This window comes from Littorina saxatilis, unplaced genomic scaffold (genome assembly GCF_037325665.1).
Source record: "Littorina saxatilis isolate snail1 unplaced genomic scaffold, US_GU_Lsax_2.0 scaffold_573, whole genome shotgun sequence".
In the NCBI taxonomy this organism is placed as follows: Eukaryota; Metazoa; Mollusca; class Gastropoda; order Littorinimorpha; family Littorinidae; genus Littorina; species Littorina saxatilis.
Window position 1 is genome coordinate 6943 of NW_027126123.1, and position 15558 is coordinate 22500.

The 15558-nt window shown below is 39.3% G+C and overlaps 1 protein-coding gene across 1 annotated transcript in view; it reads right to left on the bottom strand.

Moving 5' to 3' along the window:
• Positions 1-498: 498 nt before the first annotated feature.
• LOC138954565 (cell adhesion molecule CEACAM1-like) overlaps positions 499-15558 on the bottom strand; it is a 16424-nt gene continuing 1364 nt past the window's right edge. Inside the window, exons 3-9 of the mRNA XM_070326377.1 lie at positions 15188-15469; positions 12210-12539; positions 10393-10545; positions 9502-9541; positions 5335-5396; positions 3152-3226; positions 499-2807 (exon numbers count right to left, since the gene is read on the bottom strand). Coding sequence (XP_070182478.1) covers positions 2791-2807; positions 3152-3226; positions 5335-5396; positions 9502-9541; positions 10393-10545; positions 12210-12539; positions 15188-15469 — 959 coding nt within the window. The 3' untranslated portion in view covers positions 499-2790. The remainder of the gene's footprint in view (positions 2808-3151; positions 3227-5334; positions 5397-9501; positions 9542-10392; positions 10546-12209; positions 12540-15187; positions 15470-15558) is intronic.

Below are 15558 nucleotides of genomic sequence, written 5' to 3' on the forward strand. Positions count from 1 at the left end.
CGGATCCGTAAAATTGTAAGTATCAGATAGTAAGTATCTCTTACAGAGAGAGAGAGAGAGAGAGAGAGAGAGAGAGAGAGAGAGAGAGAGAGAGAGAGAGAGAGACAGAGAGACAGAGAGACAGAGAGAGAGACAGAGACAGAGAGAGACAGAGAGAGAGAGAGAGAGAGAGAGAGAGAGAGAGAGAGAGAGAGAGAGAGAGAGAGAATTTGAGTGTGTGTGCGCGGGCGCGCGTTTGTGTGTTGAGAGAGAGAGAGAGAGAGAGAGAGAGAGAGAGAGAGAGAGAGAGAGAGAGAGAGAGAGAGAGAGAGAGAGAGAGAGAGAAAGAGAGAGTGAGTTATGTTACAAAAGACAAATCAAGCACAGATTTCACATCTTTGTTTTTTGATAATTTTATTTAACAACAAAACGAAAGAGAGAGAAGCTCATTTAAATAGTCAAGATCTGTGCAAGAGCAGTCACTTAAAAACAAAGACCAAAACAAAACAAAAAACGGCATCACTTCCAAATGGCATTTTATAATTCAAACTAGATTACAGGTTTTAATCATTTAAGCCAGCAACAAAACGAGACTTCAAGACTTGGTCATCGTTGGCAAATTTACCCTTGAGATTTATTAATGATGCATTTTGTTGTTGTTGCGAGGTTATGTATTCTTCTGACTGTGCCATATAAGCCAATAAAACCCGTGAAACAACAGTGTAACAGTGTACCCTTTTCTGAAAAACAAAAATAAACAAAACCAAAAACACACAAAAACAAACAAACTAACAAATACCAGGCATGTCCCCATGACGCGCACACAGTGGGGGAAAAATGCTTGGTTTTGTGCAAACTACGTTAACATCGGCAGCTAATACATTCCTAATGCATGGAGGAACCTTCATATACTCCTTTTTTCTCTTCCAAGTCATTTGACCACAGCATTCATAAAACAGAACTGTTTGTGTTAAAATTCGGTGTGCTTTTGCTTCAGTGTATGTAGAGTAATAGCATGTGATCAAAAACAAAATATGCTTTTAGATGAATCAAAACATGTTAGTTCACGGATGACAAGATGATTTCAAAACTATTTATCGGAATGATTTGACATTTTGCAGAATTGTTTTTGACATTCTGATGGATGATTTGTTCCAGAGGAATTTCTCAAGAAAACAGTTACAGAGATACACATTTTCCAGTTTTCATAATTTGTTTAACCACAGAGTCAACATTCTATCTCTTTAACTGTTTTTCCTCAAGCAAATCGTCTGGAACAGAACGTCTATCAGAATGTCAAAAACAAATCTGCAAAATGTCAAATCATTCTGATGAACAGTGTTGAAATTATATTGTCATCCGTGAACTAACATGTTTCGATTCAACGCTTTGCTTATTTTTTATTTAATACTTTTTACGAAGTCAATCTAAGAGCAATGTTTCGGGGGACCACACATACTATCATTCTACGTGCATTGAATCAAATGCACACCAAATGAGAACACAAACAGTTCTGTTTTATGAATGCTGTAGTCAAATGACTTGGAAGAGAAAAAAGGTATATTTGAAGGTACCCCCTGCCCTTAAGCTGCGACTCCCACACACGATCGTATGGGCAAGATTGGGCTGTTATGTAGCCTATATGGCTGTTTTTCTCCACATTTCAGGCAGTCACACTACGATTTTGGAGACTGTTTGCTGGGTGTTTTCGTGTTTCTATAATCCACGGAACTCTGACATGGATTACAGGATCTTTTGCGTGCGCGCTTACTTGGTTTTGTGCTTGCGTGTTTACACGAAGGGTATTAGGCACTAACAAGTCTGCACATAAGACAGCTAAAGAAAGAGAACTCACCAATTGTAAATAGTAGGGTAAATAGTTCAACACATACAGTTCAACAAGCTGAAAGAGTGGGCGATGGCTGTTAACAATTGTCTTGATATCAAAACATGTAAGAAAATGCGAAAATAAAAACCCGATACATAATTATTTCAAAAAACAACAAACTCATGCAAGTTGTGCACAATGCACTAACATTACCTGTGTCAACTTGTGTAAAGTACCCAAGACATAAAGAATTCTTTCTCTCGCGGAGACTTAGGGACTTCCATGTAGGCTTTTGACTTAATGAGATCACGTGCGGATCCTGATGTGAATCTGATCGAGGGGCACGCTTTTCTGCCCGGACAATGATGAATATTCATTCGTTATAAAACTGATATTTTCGAATCCTTGCAAGAAGGTGAATAACATTTGGTATAATGTCAAATGGGGCATGACTGAAAGCTATTCGGCTCAATCCGTGCACCTTCAAGTGTCGAGGTCAGTAACTTCAAACTATCCTTGCTTTTTCGAGATACAGATTCTCCATAGTCATCATCCGCACAAACAATTGTCCGTCGTAGAAGTCCGAAAAAAGAACAAGTGGAATGTTATCTATGAAAGTATGCCACGTGTCATTATATGAAACCATGCAAAAAATATGATGCGCCTTTGCCACATTATGCTTGACTTTTCAAAACGTCGGGCCCTTTTGCTGCTTTCAACAAATAAAAGCTGTTACTCTCCAGATTTTGCGTTTACTTTATACAGTAGCTTTTGCCTGTTGATAATAAAATAAAAAAAACACACACGTACATCTGGATAGAAGATCATGCCTTACTTTCGCTTATACCGCAGAAGTACTAGTATGATACTTTCAGTCCAACACAAGTTTAAACCATGCTTACACTCTGTACATGCCAATTAATGTGTCCATCTGTGTGTGCAAAATAGCATTCTCTGCAGTGTAGTTAGTTCTATATTTTGCTTCAGGCCTTTGCAACATCTGAAACAAAGCAGACGGTACTGTGTTGATCTTTTTTTTATATATACAACCAACAGCACACACCAACACACCTACCCACACACAGACAGACATACAAACACTTGGCTCTCTGTAGCTCTCTCTGTAGCTCTCCCTCTTTCTTTTGTACTCACACGTGCACACAACCACACACACACACGCACACGCGCGCACGCACTGACACACACACACTCACTCACACTAATATACTGACAGTAAATGATAATTTGAAATAATGACAGATACTACGGTCATAGCTGTGGTCATTTCTGTGCATTTTTGCTGGTGTGTTTGTTGAGGAGCGCTTATCATTAGGTCTTTGTTACCAGGTGAAATCTCCGAGTAGATGGACCTCTGTGCCACTTCCGACATATCCAGACTTTCATATGGACCTTCAGGAGCTAGAATTAAAGATTGCATAATTTTAGCACAATAGAAACAAGAGGCGAAGCCTTCAAGGCTCCCGTAAGAAATCAACAAACAGTAACATAACACAAACTCACTCACTCCGTAACACACACACACAAACACAAACACACACACACACACACACACACACACACACACACACACACACACACACACGCACACACACACACACAGTTAAAACTAACGCATCATATCAACTCCATGTATAATTTTCAAAAGAAGGCAAACAGATAAAATGACTAGGGTAATAGGTTAGGTACCTGCCATGTGGGCACTTTTTCCACTGCTGTCCTCAGTCCTATACTTTTCATCAAGACTTGTCACCATGCCGCCAATTCGGAAGTCTTCATGTGGCTGAGGCATATATCTGACATAGCGTCGATCTTGTTGTAGGTTAACCTCCTTTCTAAAACAAATGGCAAAATGCGATTAGTTATGATGACTACAACCTACACAAATATAAACAGTGTTTTGAAACAGAATAGTCAGGTTATACAAGCCACTTTACCTATGCAGCATGGTAACCCTACAATATGCGAAACATGTCGACTGCAGCAGCCTGGTTCTTAAAATAATTCTGACGGTCAACACAGCCAGAAATGCCAACAAAGACAAGAAAGTTGTGGCAAGGTAAGCTTACCAAACGTTACATAGCGAATCATATGATAGTGCGTAAACAGCAAACAGTAGATCTACAATCAAAGAGAGGATCGAGTCTGGAATGAAACGCGATACAGATCTAGCATTCAAAAACTGTCTTTCACGTTCAAGGAAGTTGTTGCAAAGTACTTAAGACTTACTAAATTGTACAGACAAAACCATGACAGTGCATGTTTTGAATCTGAGGAAAAAATCGTGATCATTTTGACTTTGAGAACAGATTCATTCCGTTTTCTTATATCTGCATGTTCAAGTAAATGGTGGACAGTTTTTTTCGGGCAGAGTAAACTTAACTTGAGACTCTACTGCAAGTCTTGAAATTCACATAAATCGAACCACGAGCAAAGACATCCAAACATTACAGGCACTTTAGATCAACTCATTTCACTAGAGGTGACTGCCTAGCACTGTGTTTGACATCCGTGTCTGCTGAAATAAAAAGAAATTAAAACAAAACGGATTAACAGTAGGTGACACGTTATCAGAGTGGGAGACACTAGATCTGTCTCTGAACTTACCGGGATACGGCTGCAAGATCGACACTGACTGCCGCGCTTTCGACAGCTCTTCCTCGCGTGGACATTGGAAACACGCTGTGCAGATCAAATTGTAGGAAATCTCCCTTTGGTATCTTCTTTATTTACTTTTCTGGAGCTTAGAAACCGAACAACATGAAATCGTCTTCCCCGGCGAATCGGCGAGGTGAGAACTGGACCACAATCCTTAGCGCGACCCCTGACCTGATCCTGCCGTCTACATGCCAAACACGACACAAATCAGTCAACTGCTTGTACCCCTTCAAAAACCCCCACCACCCGTTTTCTTTGGATACACGCTTTAACTACACACATGCCGACACAATGTTGATCATTGCTTCAATAATTTGAAGATGGTGCTTGAAAATTAACCACGTGAAATGAGTATTTCGGTGTTTAGCCAAAAATGTTAAAGTTTCTACCACAGACATACACACATACATACATACGCACGCACGCACAGACAGACAAAGTTTACCATCGCATAGGCTACACTTACGTGAGCCAAAAATGTAGGACATACCTAGCTGCCGTTACTTCCCTGTAAACACCAGAATAGTGACTGACTGATTTATTGAATAATGTATTCGCTCATTTCGTTCATGGCGCCTTATTTTCATTGCACCATGTTAATATTTGGACACTCTAATTCGCATCTTATTTCACCTCGTTAATAAATTATTAGAAACAAAAGAACAAATTCAACGAAATAAAAGAAAACGATCAATGCAATGAGGATCTGCAACCCCTCCCATTTATTTATTCAGGAGCAAAAAAAAAGGAAGAGAAAACAAGATTTAAAAAAAAAAAATTGGGGCGAAGCATTGATTGACTTTCGAGTGTAGAGACCCGCAGGATTATTAGCCATATTAAAGGAAACCTACCTCTAGGTAGAGAGGACTGTGTGACTGTAACTTCAAAGTTCTGATCTGTGGAGCGTTTTGCCCTGTACACATATCGTCCTTGTCCGATTGAAACCTCGTAACTCGATTTTTAGCGTTTCGAGAAAAACACAAAAAACGTCATAAAAAAATAACTTTTAATCAAAAAAATCCAAATATTTTTGCACATGATTTAGAAACACAAACAAAGTTATGTATATAATCAAATAGAATTTCAAGCATGTAAAACGCCCATTATTCAACAAAATTGCAAGATACGAGTTTTTCGTTTTAAAACACGACCATTTTTTAAGACTTACAAGGTTTTGTAATGTAGCCATATCATAAAGAATGTTAAAAGTTCACATACATAACATGGAAAACAATGGCCCCAGAACGTAGTACAAACAAATTTGTTATTTCCTCATAATCGTTGATTGTGTGTTGATGATACGAACCAATTTATCTTCGTTCTTGAGTTAAAGGATCCTTACAATCTTCTGGTAATCGTTGTTCTTAATCAACAAAAACTAAGTGTGAACTGAAGCTGATAAATTAATAACTTCTTTGTTTGCATAAATGTGTAAAAGTCAAAATAAAAACCATTTTCTTATAGGCTTAGTAAACAGGATAATTATTGAAAAAATCAGATATTATCTTAGTGCAAACAGACATCGAAAGTTTCTTGAACACCTAGTGGTAATGCAGTACCACAACTCATGTGCTTGAAGAGTTTAGCAACCATGAGGTAGGCCGTCGTAATAGTAGTGGTAGTCAGCTGGAAGAACCTCCTTGGGTTGCTGAAGGTGCTGCCACTTTGTGTCTTTGATTGGCAGCCGTGCTCTGTAGAGCTGGTTGATGACCCCGGGATCACCATGTGCCCTCCTTCTTCTTTGTGGCAAAGGCTGCCACTCATCAGAATAGTGGAGCTTGTAGTGAAGGGTACCGTCAGGCAGGTACTTGAGGCAGCGGATATCAACCACTTGTGGATCCCCAGACGCTGTCCCTGGCCGAATGCTTTGGTAGTATCTGAGATCAGAAAAGTCCTTGACGAATGTGTGGTCCACCTGGACAACTTTGTAAGGTTGACTTTCTCTTGCAGACGTGATGGCTTCAACGTATTCGGCTGGCCAAAATATCTGCCTTCTCCGTCTCGTTCCTGGTTTCCCTTGCTGTTTTGTTGGTACAAAATCAACCAAAGATGCCACATACGTCTTCCTTTGCCCCCAGTCCATGTTTGACCAGAACTGCTGAAAGAGAGCTGTTCTATCCTCTTGTATGATTTCCTGGCAATGTCTGTATTTTGATTTGAGACAGAAAGATGAAGTACAAGGTGGTCCTTGCTCACGGCAGCGTTTCTCCTCTGCTTGGTTCTTTCTTGTCACTACATTGGTTTTCGACCCAGTGTAGGCTTTCCCTTCCATTCTTAGTTTCTTTTTTTGCACAGCCTCCCAACTTTCCTTCTTCGAAGTTTTGTTCCTTGGACGTTTAGAACGGTTACGTTCACAAGCGGGTTCCGGGCTAACATTAGCTGGACATATCGTTGAAGCCTCTGACTCGTTGTCTTCAGAGTGTTCTGTTGAGCTGTCCGAGTCCGACTCGTCAGATGATGGCTTGTATGATGAGTCACTATCATTCTCAATATCATCGATGGCATCTGGGTAGACACTCAGTGGAGTACAATTACCGGTGCCTGATGGACCTGGGACTGGGCTTTCAACGGCGGCAGTATCTTCGAGCATATGTGACAGACCAAACTGTATCATGTCGTCCTCTTCAGCCAATAGACGACACAGCAACTCTGCTGCAAGTGAATCCTCAAGTATGGGCATATTATCAGTCTCATCTTGACTAACTGACTGTGCAGCGTATAACGATTGTTGATCTGAGGCATCCTCAAAATCAGTGTGTAAGACGTAGGGCTCGCAGTGAACATTGCCGCCAACAATCTAACAGTGAATGTCATCACCACCAGTATCAATCAGGGCGGTGCAGCTGGCTTCAGCAGTTTCAGAGAGACTGGTAGCGTCAGCAGTCTTAGGCATAACGCTGGGCTCAAGATCATCTGCTTGGTGTGGTGGAGTAGCTCCATCTTCATCCGAGAGTGTCTCCTCGCATAACAAGACATGGTATGTGGACGTCCGTGGCTGTTGACTGGGCTCTCCGTGGTTTGAAGGGCGTTTTGGGTTTGTTTTACTACTTTCACTGTTCCGGGAAAACAATGACTTATTCCCAAGCGAAAGTTGGACCATCAACTGACCCCTACTCAGCCCTGCGGATTTTGCACCAGACACAGGAAACATGACTCCTAATGCAAACAAGTCGAACAGATACAATTCTCGCCGTGCTTTACAGTTGTTGGGTCAATACATTCCACATGAAACTGTCCATGGCAGTGAACACAGTAAACCCATGAAATGCCATCTGAGTCGATAAGAACTGTGCTGTCTCCTGTGATAAGTTCAGTTTCCAAATCCCATGGTGTAGAACTTTCAGTCAAACACACACTACACACCCACCGAAGATCTTCCATCGAAGAGAGTTGGCTTTCAGGTGTGAAGGATCCACTGCCAGCCATGACGGACTGTATTCACACACTAGAACAGAACCTCAGTACGTGACAGATTGACCGATACACATATTCAAATACATACAAATACATGTATATATATATATATATATATATATATATATATATATATATATATATATATATATATTAAACAAAATCAGAATTAAAGATAATTATAAAGTAGATTAGTCAGAAAACTAAAGTAATGACTCCTTCTTTGCTGTTCGAATTCCATACACAGTAAGAGAAAAATTAATACTACAACAAAAAATCCATTTCAGCAGTAACCATTGTAGTGATATGTCATTTCAGTACGAAGTGCTTACGTTAATTTGGGTATTTCTAGCGTTATCAATGACGTGTAAAATGAATTTTACCTAATCTCAAAGTGCAGGGACATCTTACCGCAACCTCGTATCTCGCGGAAATGGTTCAGTTGCCGCCGTCTTTTGATATGAGAAAACTCGTAAGTCGACATACGAGGTTTTCATCGGCCAAAACTGAAAAACACGCGACCAAAAAAAACCTCGTAACTCAAGTTACGTGTTATTTTGGTTCGCGGTTTTGACGAATTGATATACGAGGTATTTTTGCACCCATATTTTACTGACTTCCAACGAACTCAGGCTTTCAGCAGAATAACCAAAAAATCGAGAAAAAATCGCTGATTATTTTGATGTAAAAAAGTCGATTTCGCAAAAAATCGAGTTACGAGGTTTTAATCGGACAAGGACGATATCAAAAGTAGCTTTTTAAAAGTGATGACAATACACGCACACAGATAGTACACACATACTCAAGACACACACACACAGGCATACGCAGACAAGGCACATACACACAGGCGTACACAGAGAACAAGACAGACAGACAGACAGACAAAGACAGACACGTTCAAGTTTTATGAAATCTGTAACCCTTCTCGGGGGCATGGAGGACGGATGACTTGTGCTAAACTAACAACAGGAACACATTTGATCACAGCAACACCTATTAATTATACACACTGTCAAAGTGAGTCATCTTTGGACAATACGTGTTAAAAGCTTACCATTTTATTTGTCACAAGTTTGTTTTAAAACACAACCTTTCCTAATTTGCAATTCAATTTTGAAGATTTCCAGAAGTGTATGTAGTTGAAAGCGTTTCAGGGACACGATAACCACGGCAGAACGTTAGAAACGCGTAGCTTTATGAGGTTTCCTCCAACGTTTTAGCTGTGGGAGTAAATAAGACTTCATTTAAATGTTAAAGCTGTTAACACGAATCGATCATACATGAATTGCTCAGCATTGTTATTGTTACACAATTCATCAATCAGCTTTGCTTCTGAAAGCTGTGTGCTTTACAAAGAGCAAGATACCGGAAAGAGGAAACAAGTATGAGTTCAAACTAGTCTCAAGCATTTGACAATTAAAAGTAATGTTTAGAGACTGAAAGTTGAGAGAATTGAGTCTAGTTCCCTCATTGTACCGGACACTCTTTTTGAGTTGCTTTTATTTTTCCGATTTGATAATATAAAGACAACAAAAATAAAGCACTCGAAGTATAGTGTCATTGTTTTCATTATTAATTCATTTAGACACTAACATACTTACTCATATTGGACTCGTTTGCTGTTGTTGATGGAATGCAAATCTTAAAAGACAATACAAAAAATGTATCAATAAAAATCAACTAGAATTTCCAAAATGCTAATAAAGAAACAATTGTCCGAAAGGTTAACACTCTTATATGCCGACCCCCCCCCCCCCCAAAAGAAAAGGAAATGAAATAACATGCAGGCCTAAAAATATAGAAAATATATAGTATAATTATATAAAAACGAACATTTCAAGCTAACAATAAGCTTTTAAGGACAGAGGTGGCCGACATTTCAAATGTGTTTCTTTAAAGGCTTTTAATTTCTCCTTTTATTCAAGATCTGTGTTAAACATTCCCAGAGAAGTGTTTTCTATGTCACAAGAAGTGTCAGAATCAAAGTTTTTTGTGTGACCTTTTGAGATAAAACATTCTGTGTTAAGAAAACGCTCATCACCAAGAACCAACACAATTAGAGCTTTAAAAGATGTTAAATGGCTGACTTTTGAATTTTGAATCCACAAATACAAGACTAGATTGTTCCAATATGTTAATTTCCAGAGGTTTACACGTGTATCCGATACACTATTAGCACTAGCAGAGATCCAGATGGCGCGTATTCAAAATTATGTATCATAAAGTCAGTCCGGCAGATTTCTCAATTTTTCCACACTTGTTTCAACACACTCTGAAAATATCACAGACAAAATGTGAGGAAAATATCAGCGCTTCCGTATGTTTTTAAGAACAAATAGTGATAACAAGCTTGCTACCACTCGCATGTGCAAACCCTGCAGAACCTGTTGTACAGAACATAAGCCCACGCCGGGCAACTATTAGGCAAAACATCTGTACTTTGTTGTTGTTGATCTTGTGATAAGATTATATAATTGTGAGAGTCACCAAACCTGCACAGGGAAGAATCCAGCGACGTTTCCACACCCACACAAAAAAGACAACGCTGATGACAACTACCAGAGCAAGGACTCCACCCAAGCCAAGAGTGACACCACTGGCAGAAGAGGAAGTTATCCCGTTATTCTGGTCACTGGTTTCAGGATCTGAAAACAACATGTGAGAAATACGAGAAAGAAAATTCAATATGACCAAGTGTATTGACCGAAGCCTCGAGACAATTCCATGTCACACTGCACTTAATAAGAAGTTGTGAATGTTTATGAGTTTTTTTCTTCTTTTTTTTTTTATACGATTTACCCCTTTATGCGTGCCAGGTTTCACGAGCGTAAGTAGTGGTGAAACTTCAAGAATAGTGTCATGAACCTGAGCTTATTCTAGCCAAAATAGTGGTACACTAATGCAAAATAAGCCAAATCAAAATGTTATGGTGAAGGAAGTATTTTCTCACCAGTTTTTATGTTTCTGATTAGATACACCTCTAAGTGTCTAAAAAAGGAGACTCCACGTTCGGACAGTTCTGTACCCGACAAGTGCTAATCATGAACTGTACGTAGTATTTACTCTAATTTGAAAGCAGGTTCCCAAATATCACAGTAGGCCTACAGGACTTGTGATCTAAGTATTTGAAATGTCAACGTCAAATGCGTCGTTTCGTTTGGCCATTTTCTCTAGGCAGATGTGTCTCTTTATTTAAATTTTTTTGTATAAGATATATGTCGAATATTTTTGTTATATATGTTTTGAAGTTTTTCTTGTAATGGGGGCATGCATTTTTTTTCAGGGAAGTATGTGTATTCATCCCTTGAGATTACGTACAACGGCTAAGTGTCGCGCTTCCCAGTTGCCTTACCATGCACGGATAAGAAATGCGAATACAAAAGATTGCTTCTATGCAAACACTTTTGAACTTTTCAGTTACAATTTCTCTGCATGTCAAATTACAAACCCATTGTCACCTCTTCCCATATGCGAAATGGAAAGAACGAGCTTTGACCAAATATCCACCATTTTGCCTCACGAAATCACAAAATAGATCATGCACATTTTATTTGTAAAATAAATGTTCCTTTAAACAGTATTTTATTCATAAACAGACACATGATAATATAACAACATCATTAAGAAGGAGCACTATGGTAAGTGCTCACATAAACATTCCTGAAATTTCATGGCGGATTATGATCAATGCGACACATTTTTTGAAAAAAGAGATGAGACAAAAAAACAAAAAAATATATAAAAATAAAAAATAAAAAGATTTTTAAAAAAAGGAAAAAAAAGAAAAGGAAAAAAACAGCAAGGAAAACTTAGTTTGAAGTATCGAACACAATAAAATAAATGTTGGACTTTCACATCGTGTCTTGTAGGCACGTATGGCTCCTTTGTTATTGGAACAGACTTTCAATCACACACACACACACAACATTTGAAAGTCACTAGACCGCCGCGTACCTCTTTGGCAAGGCCTTTTGTTTCTTCTTCTTCTTCTTCAGCGTTCCAGAATTTTCTGGTTACGTGTGAGCTCGTTTGCCCATTTGGGTTCCCCAAACTATACTCTGAGAGCATAGTCAGCTTCACTCCGCTTTCGTTGAGTAGGCATGCTGGGTATTTTCGTGTTTCCATAACCCACCGAACTCTGACATGGATTACAGGATCTTTTCCGTGCGCACTTGGTCTTGTGCTTGCGTGTACACACGAAGGGGGTTAAGTTTATTAAAAAAAGCAACATTTAGTCTTGGATCTTGTCTATGCTAGATATAGTATGATTCTAAGCCTACGCTTACATGAATTCATAAATGAAACGTACCTTGCAAAAGAATTTCGATAACAAGCGCTGTACTTCCAACAGGGTTTGATGCAGTGACTTGATAAAAGCCAACTACTGCTGGGATGATACTGTAAACCGTTACAACACATGTGAACAAATTCACTCTATTACTAACGGCCTGACAGGAACTTCCAAATTCGATGCCTTTGTAGTCAGTCTGAGGTGCGCTGTTTTCTGCTGAAGATCCCAGAAAGCCGAACGTCAGTGAGTCAGTAGGTCCCGGATACGCAGTGACGTTAAAAACGACAGAGGGTGCTTTGCCGGTGAATCTTATTGGTGGGAGTCTTGTCGATGAAAAATGGGGTTTGCCTGTGAAAGTAGAGAACACGATTTTCATGATCCTACTATTCTCGGTACTAACATAGAAACTCTCCCTCCGTCACCATTTAGTACAGCCTTAGTCTGTATCATTGGTGGTTTACGACTCCGCTATATGCTGTTCTCTTGCCAATTAACCCCTTGACTGCCTTAAGACGGGTATACCCGTCCTGTGCCTGTGCATCCGCAGCGCCTTAGGACGGGTAAAACCGTCTTCTCCGTGTAGGAATTTTCCAGAAATGATGCGTCACTGCTGACACACAAATACTAGCCAATGGCTTAGTAGGATACCTCATTCTCATGACTAAATATAACTGGTGACCCGATTTTGTGTTATTACATCTGGCAGTGAAAGGGTTAATACTCTTTTGCCATAATACTTGGTCTGATCATTTAAAAATAATTTGTGAACTTTGTTCAAGAAGTGTATTCATGTAGCATGCGCCATACATTCTTTGAATTATTGATGTACAAGCCTAAATGCTCAACCTAGGCATCACGTGTCAGTCAGTGAGACAACGTCCAAATATTAAGAATCCGCTTCATTCCAACTTGCCATACAAAATTAATCTCCAAATTGTGCTTTTCTTTCCTGTTGGAAATGACAGAATTAGGAACCCTTGGCGTCAAGATGGACCAAAAGTGCATACCGAAAGCGAGAGAGAGAAAGAGAACAAGTCGCGCGCGTAAGACGAAAATACAACATTTAGTCAAGCTGTCGAACTCACAGAATGAAACTGAATTTTTCAGCAAGACTGTATATTCGTAGCATCGTCAGTCCACCGCTTGTGGCAAAGGCAGTGAAATTGACAAGACAGAATAACGCGGTAGTGGTTGCGCTGAGCAGGATAGCACGCTTTTCTGTATCTCTATTCTTTTTCACTTTCTGAACTTGACTTTAATCCAAACATATCATATCAATATGTTTTTTGGAATCAGGACCCGACAAGAAATAAGATGAAATTGTTTTTAAATGGATTTCGGAAATGTTATTTTAATCATAATTTTTATATTTTTAATTTTTACAGCTTGTTTTTAATCCGAATATGACTTATTTATATGTTTTTGGAATCAGAAAAAGGTGAAAAATACGATGAAATTGTTTTTCGTTCGTTTTATAAAAAATAATTTTAATAACAATTTTTTGATTTAAATGACCAAACTCATTAATTAATTTCTAAGCCTCCAAGCTAAAATGCAATACCGAAGTCCGGCCTTTGTCGAAGATTGCTTGGCCAAAATTTCAATCAATTTCATTGCAAAATGAGAGTGTGACAGTGCCGCCTCAACTTTGACAAAAAGCCGGGCCGGATATGACGTCATCAAAGACACATATCGAAACAATGAAGAAAACATCTGGGGATATCATTCCCAGGAACTCTCATGTAAAGTTTCATGAAGATCGGTTTAGTAGTTTACTTTGAATCACTCTACACATACACACAGACACCCAGACACAGACACACATACACACGCACACACACACACACACACACACACACACACACACACACACACACACACATACACCACGACCCTCGTCTCGATTCCCCCTCTATGTTAAAACATTTAGTCAAAACTTGACTAAATGTAACAAGAGAGAGATAAGAAAGAGAGAGAGAGAGAGAGAGAGAGACAGAGACAAAGAGAGACAGAGAGAGGGGGGTGGGGGTGGGGTGGGGTGGGCAGACAGACAGACAATCAGGCTTGTTAAAAAAAGCAAGTCGCGTGAAGCGAAATTATTATATTTAGTCAAACTGTCAAACTCACGGAATGAAACTGAACGCACTGCATTTTTACACCAAGACAGTACAGCTTCGTCAATCCCAGTGAAAAAGAAATCGCTCACCGTCCACGTGCAAAACGCAGTGAAATTGACTAGCCAGAATAGCGCGGTAGCATATTGCGCTTAGCAGGACAGCGCTCTTTTCTGTATTCTTTTAATTTTCTGAGCTTGTTTTGAATACAACCTATCATATCTGTATGTTTTTGGAATCAGGAAATGATAACGAATAAGATAAAATAATTTTTAGATCGATTTCTTAAAGTTTAATCGTAGTACTAATTAATCTATTTTTGTTAATTGTGATCACATTTTTTGAGTAAACATAACATGTATATATTTCTAGATTCAGAATTTGATGAAGAATTCGATGCAATCAATTTTAAAATTCGATTTTAATGACAACTTTAATGATCAAACTCATTAATTAGTTTGTAAGCCTCCAAGCTGAAGTGCAATATCAAAGTCCAGGCTTTGTCGAAGATTACAAAACAAAATTGGTTGGAAAATGAGAGCAGGACAGTGCCGCCTCAACTTTCACAAAAAGCCGGATATGACATTTATCAAAAAATTGAAAAAATCTGTGGGGATATCATACTCAGGAACTCTCATGGAAAATTACAAGAAGATCTGTCTGGTAGTTATCTCTGAATCGCTGTACACACACACACACACACACACACACACACACACATACACACACACACACACACACACACACACACACACACACACACACACACATACACACACCACACCCTCATCTCGATTTCCTTTCTGTGTTAAAACATTTAGTCAAAACTTGACTAAATGTAAAAAGAAGGAATGTAAGAATGAACCAAGAACGTTTACATACATTTGACATACAGTGTAGCGGACGCGACCTGCTCAGGACCGAATTTGTTGCGGGCTGTACACCTGTATGACCCACTATCCCCACACTGCACGTCGGGCACAACGTGTGGGACTTGTGACGTCACTGGGGTTGACTGCAGGCCGGGACCTGATAGAGTGACGTCAGCAGCAGGGTTACCTCCGGTAGCACTGCAGGTGAACGTGACGGCACCATGTTCCAATACAACCACGTCTTGGTTGGTTTGTGACGAGTTGATTCTCAACGTGACGCCTGAAGGAGGATCTAGATACAAAAGCAACACCAAACAAACACCTTTGTTTTTTGCCTGTTTGTTGACGTCGGTCAATAATGATAATACAGTGTACATTCTA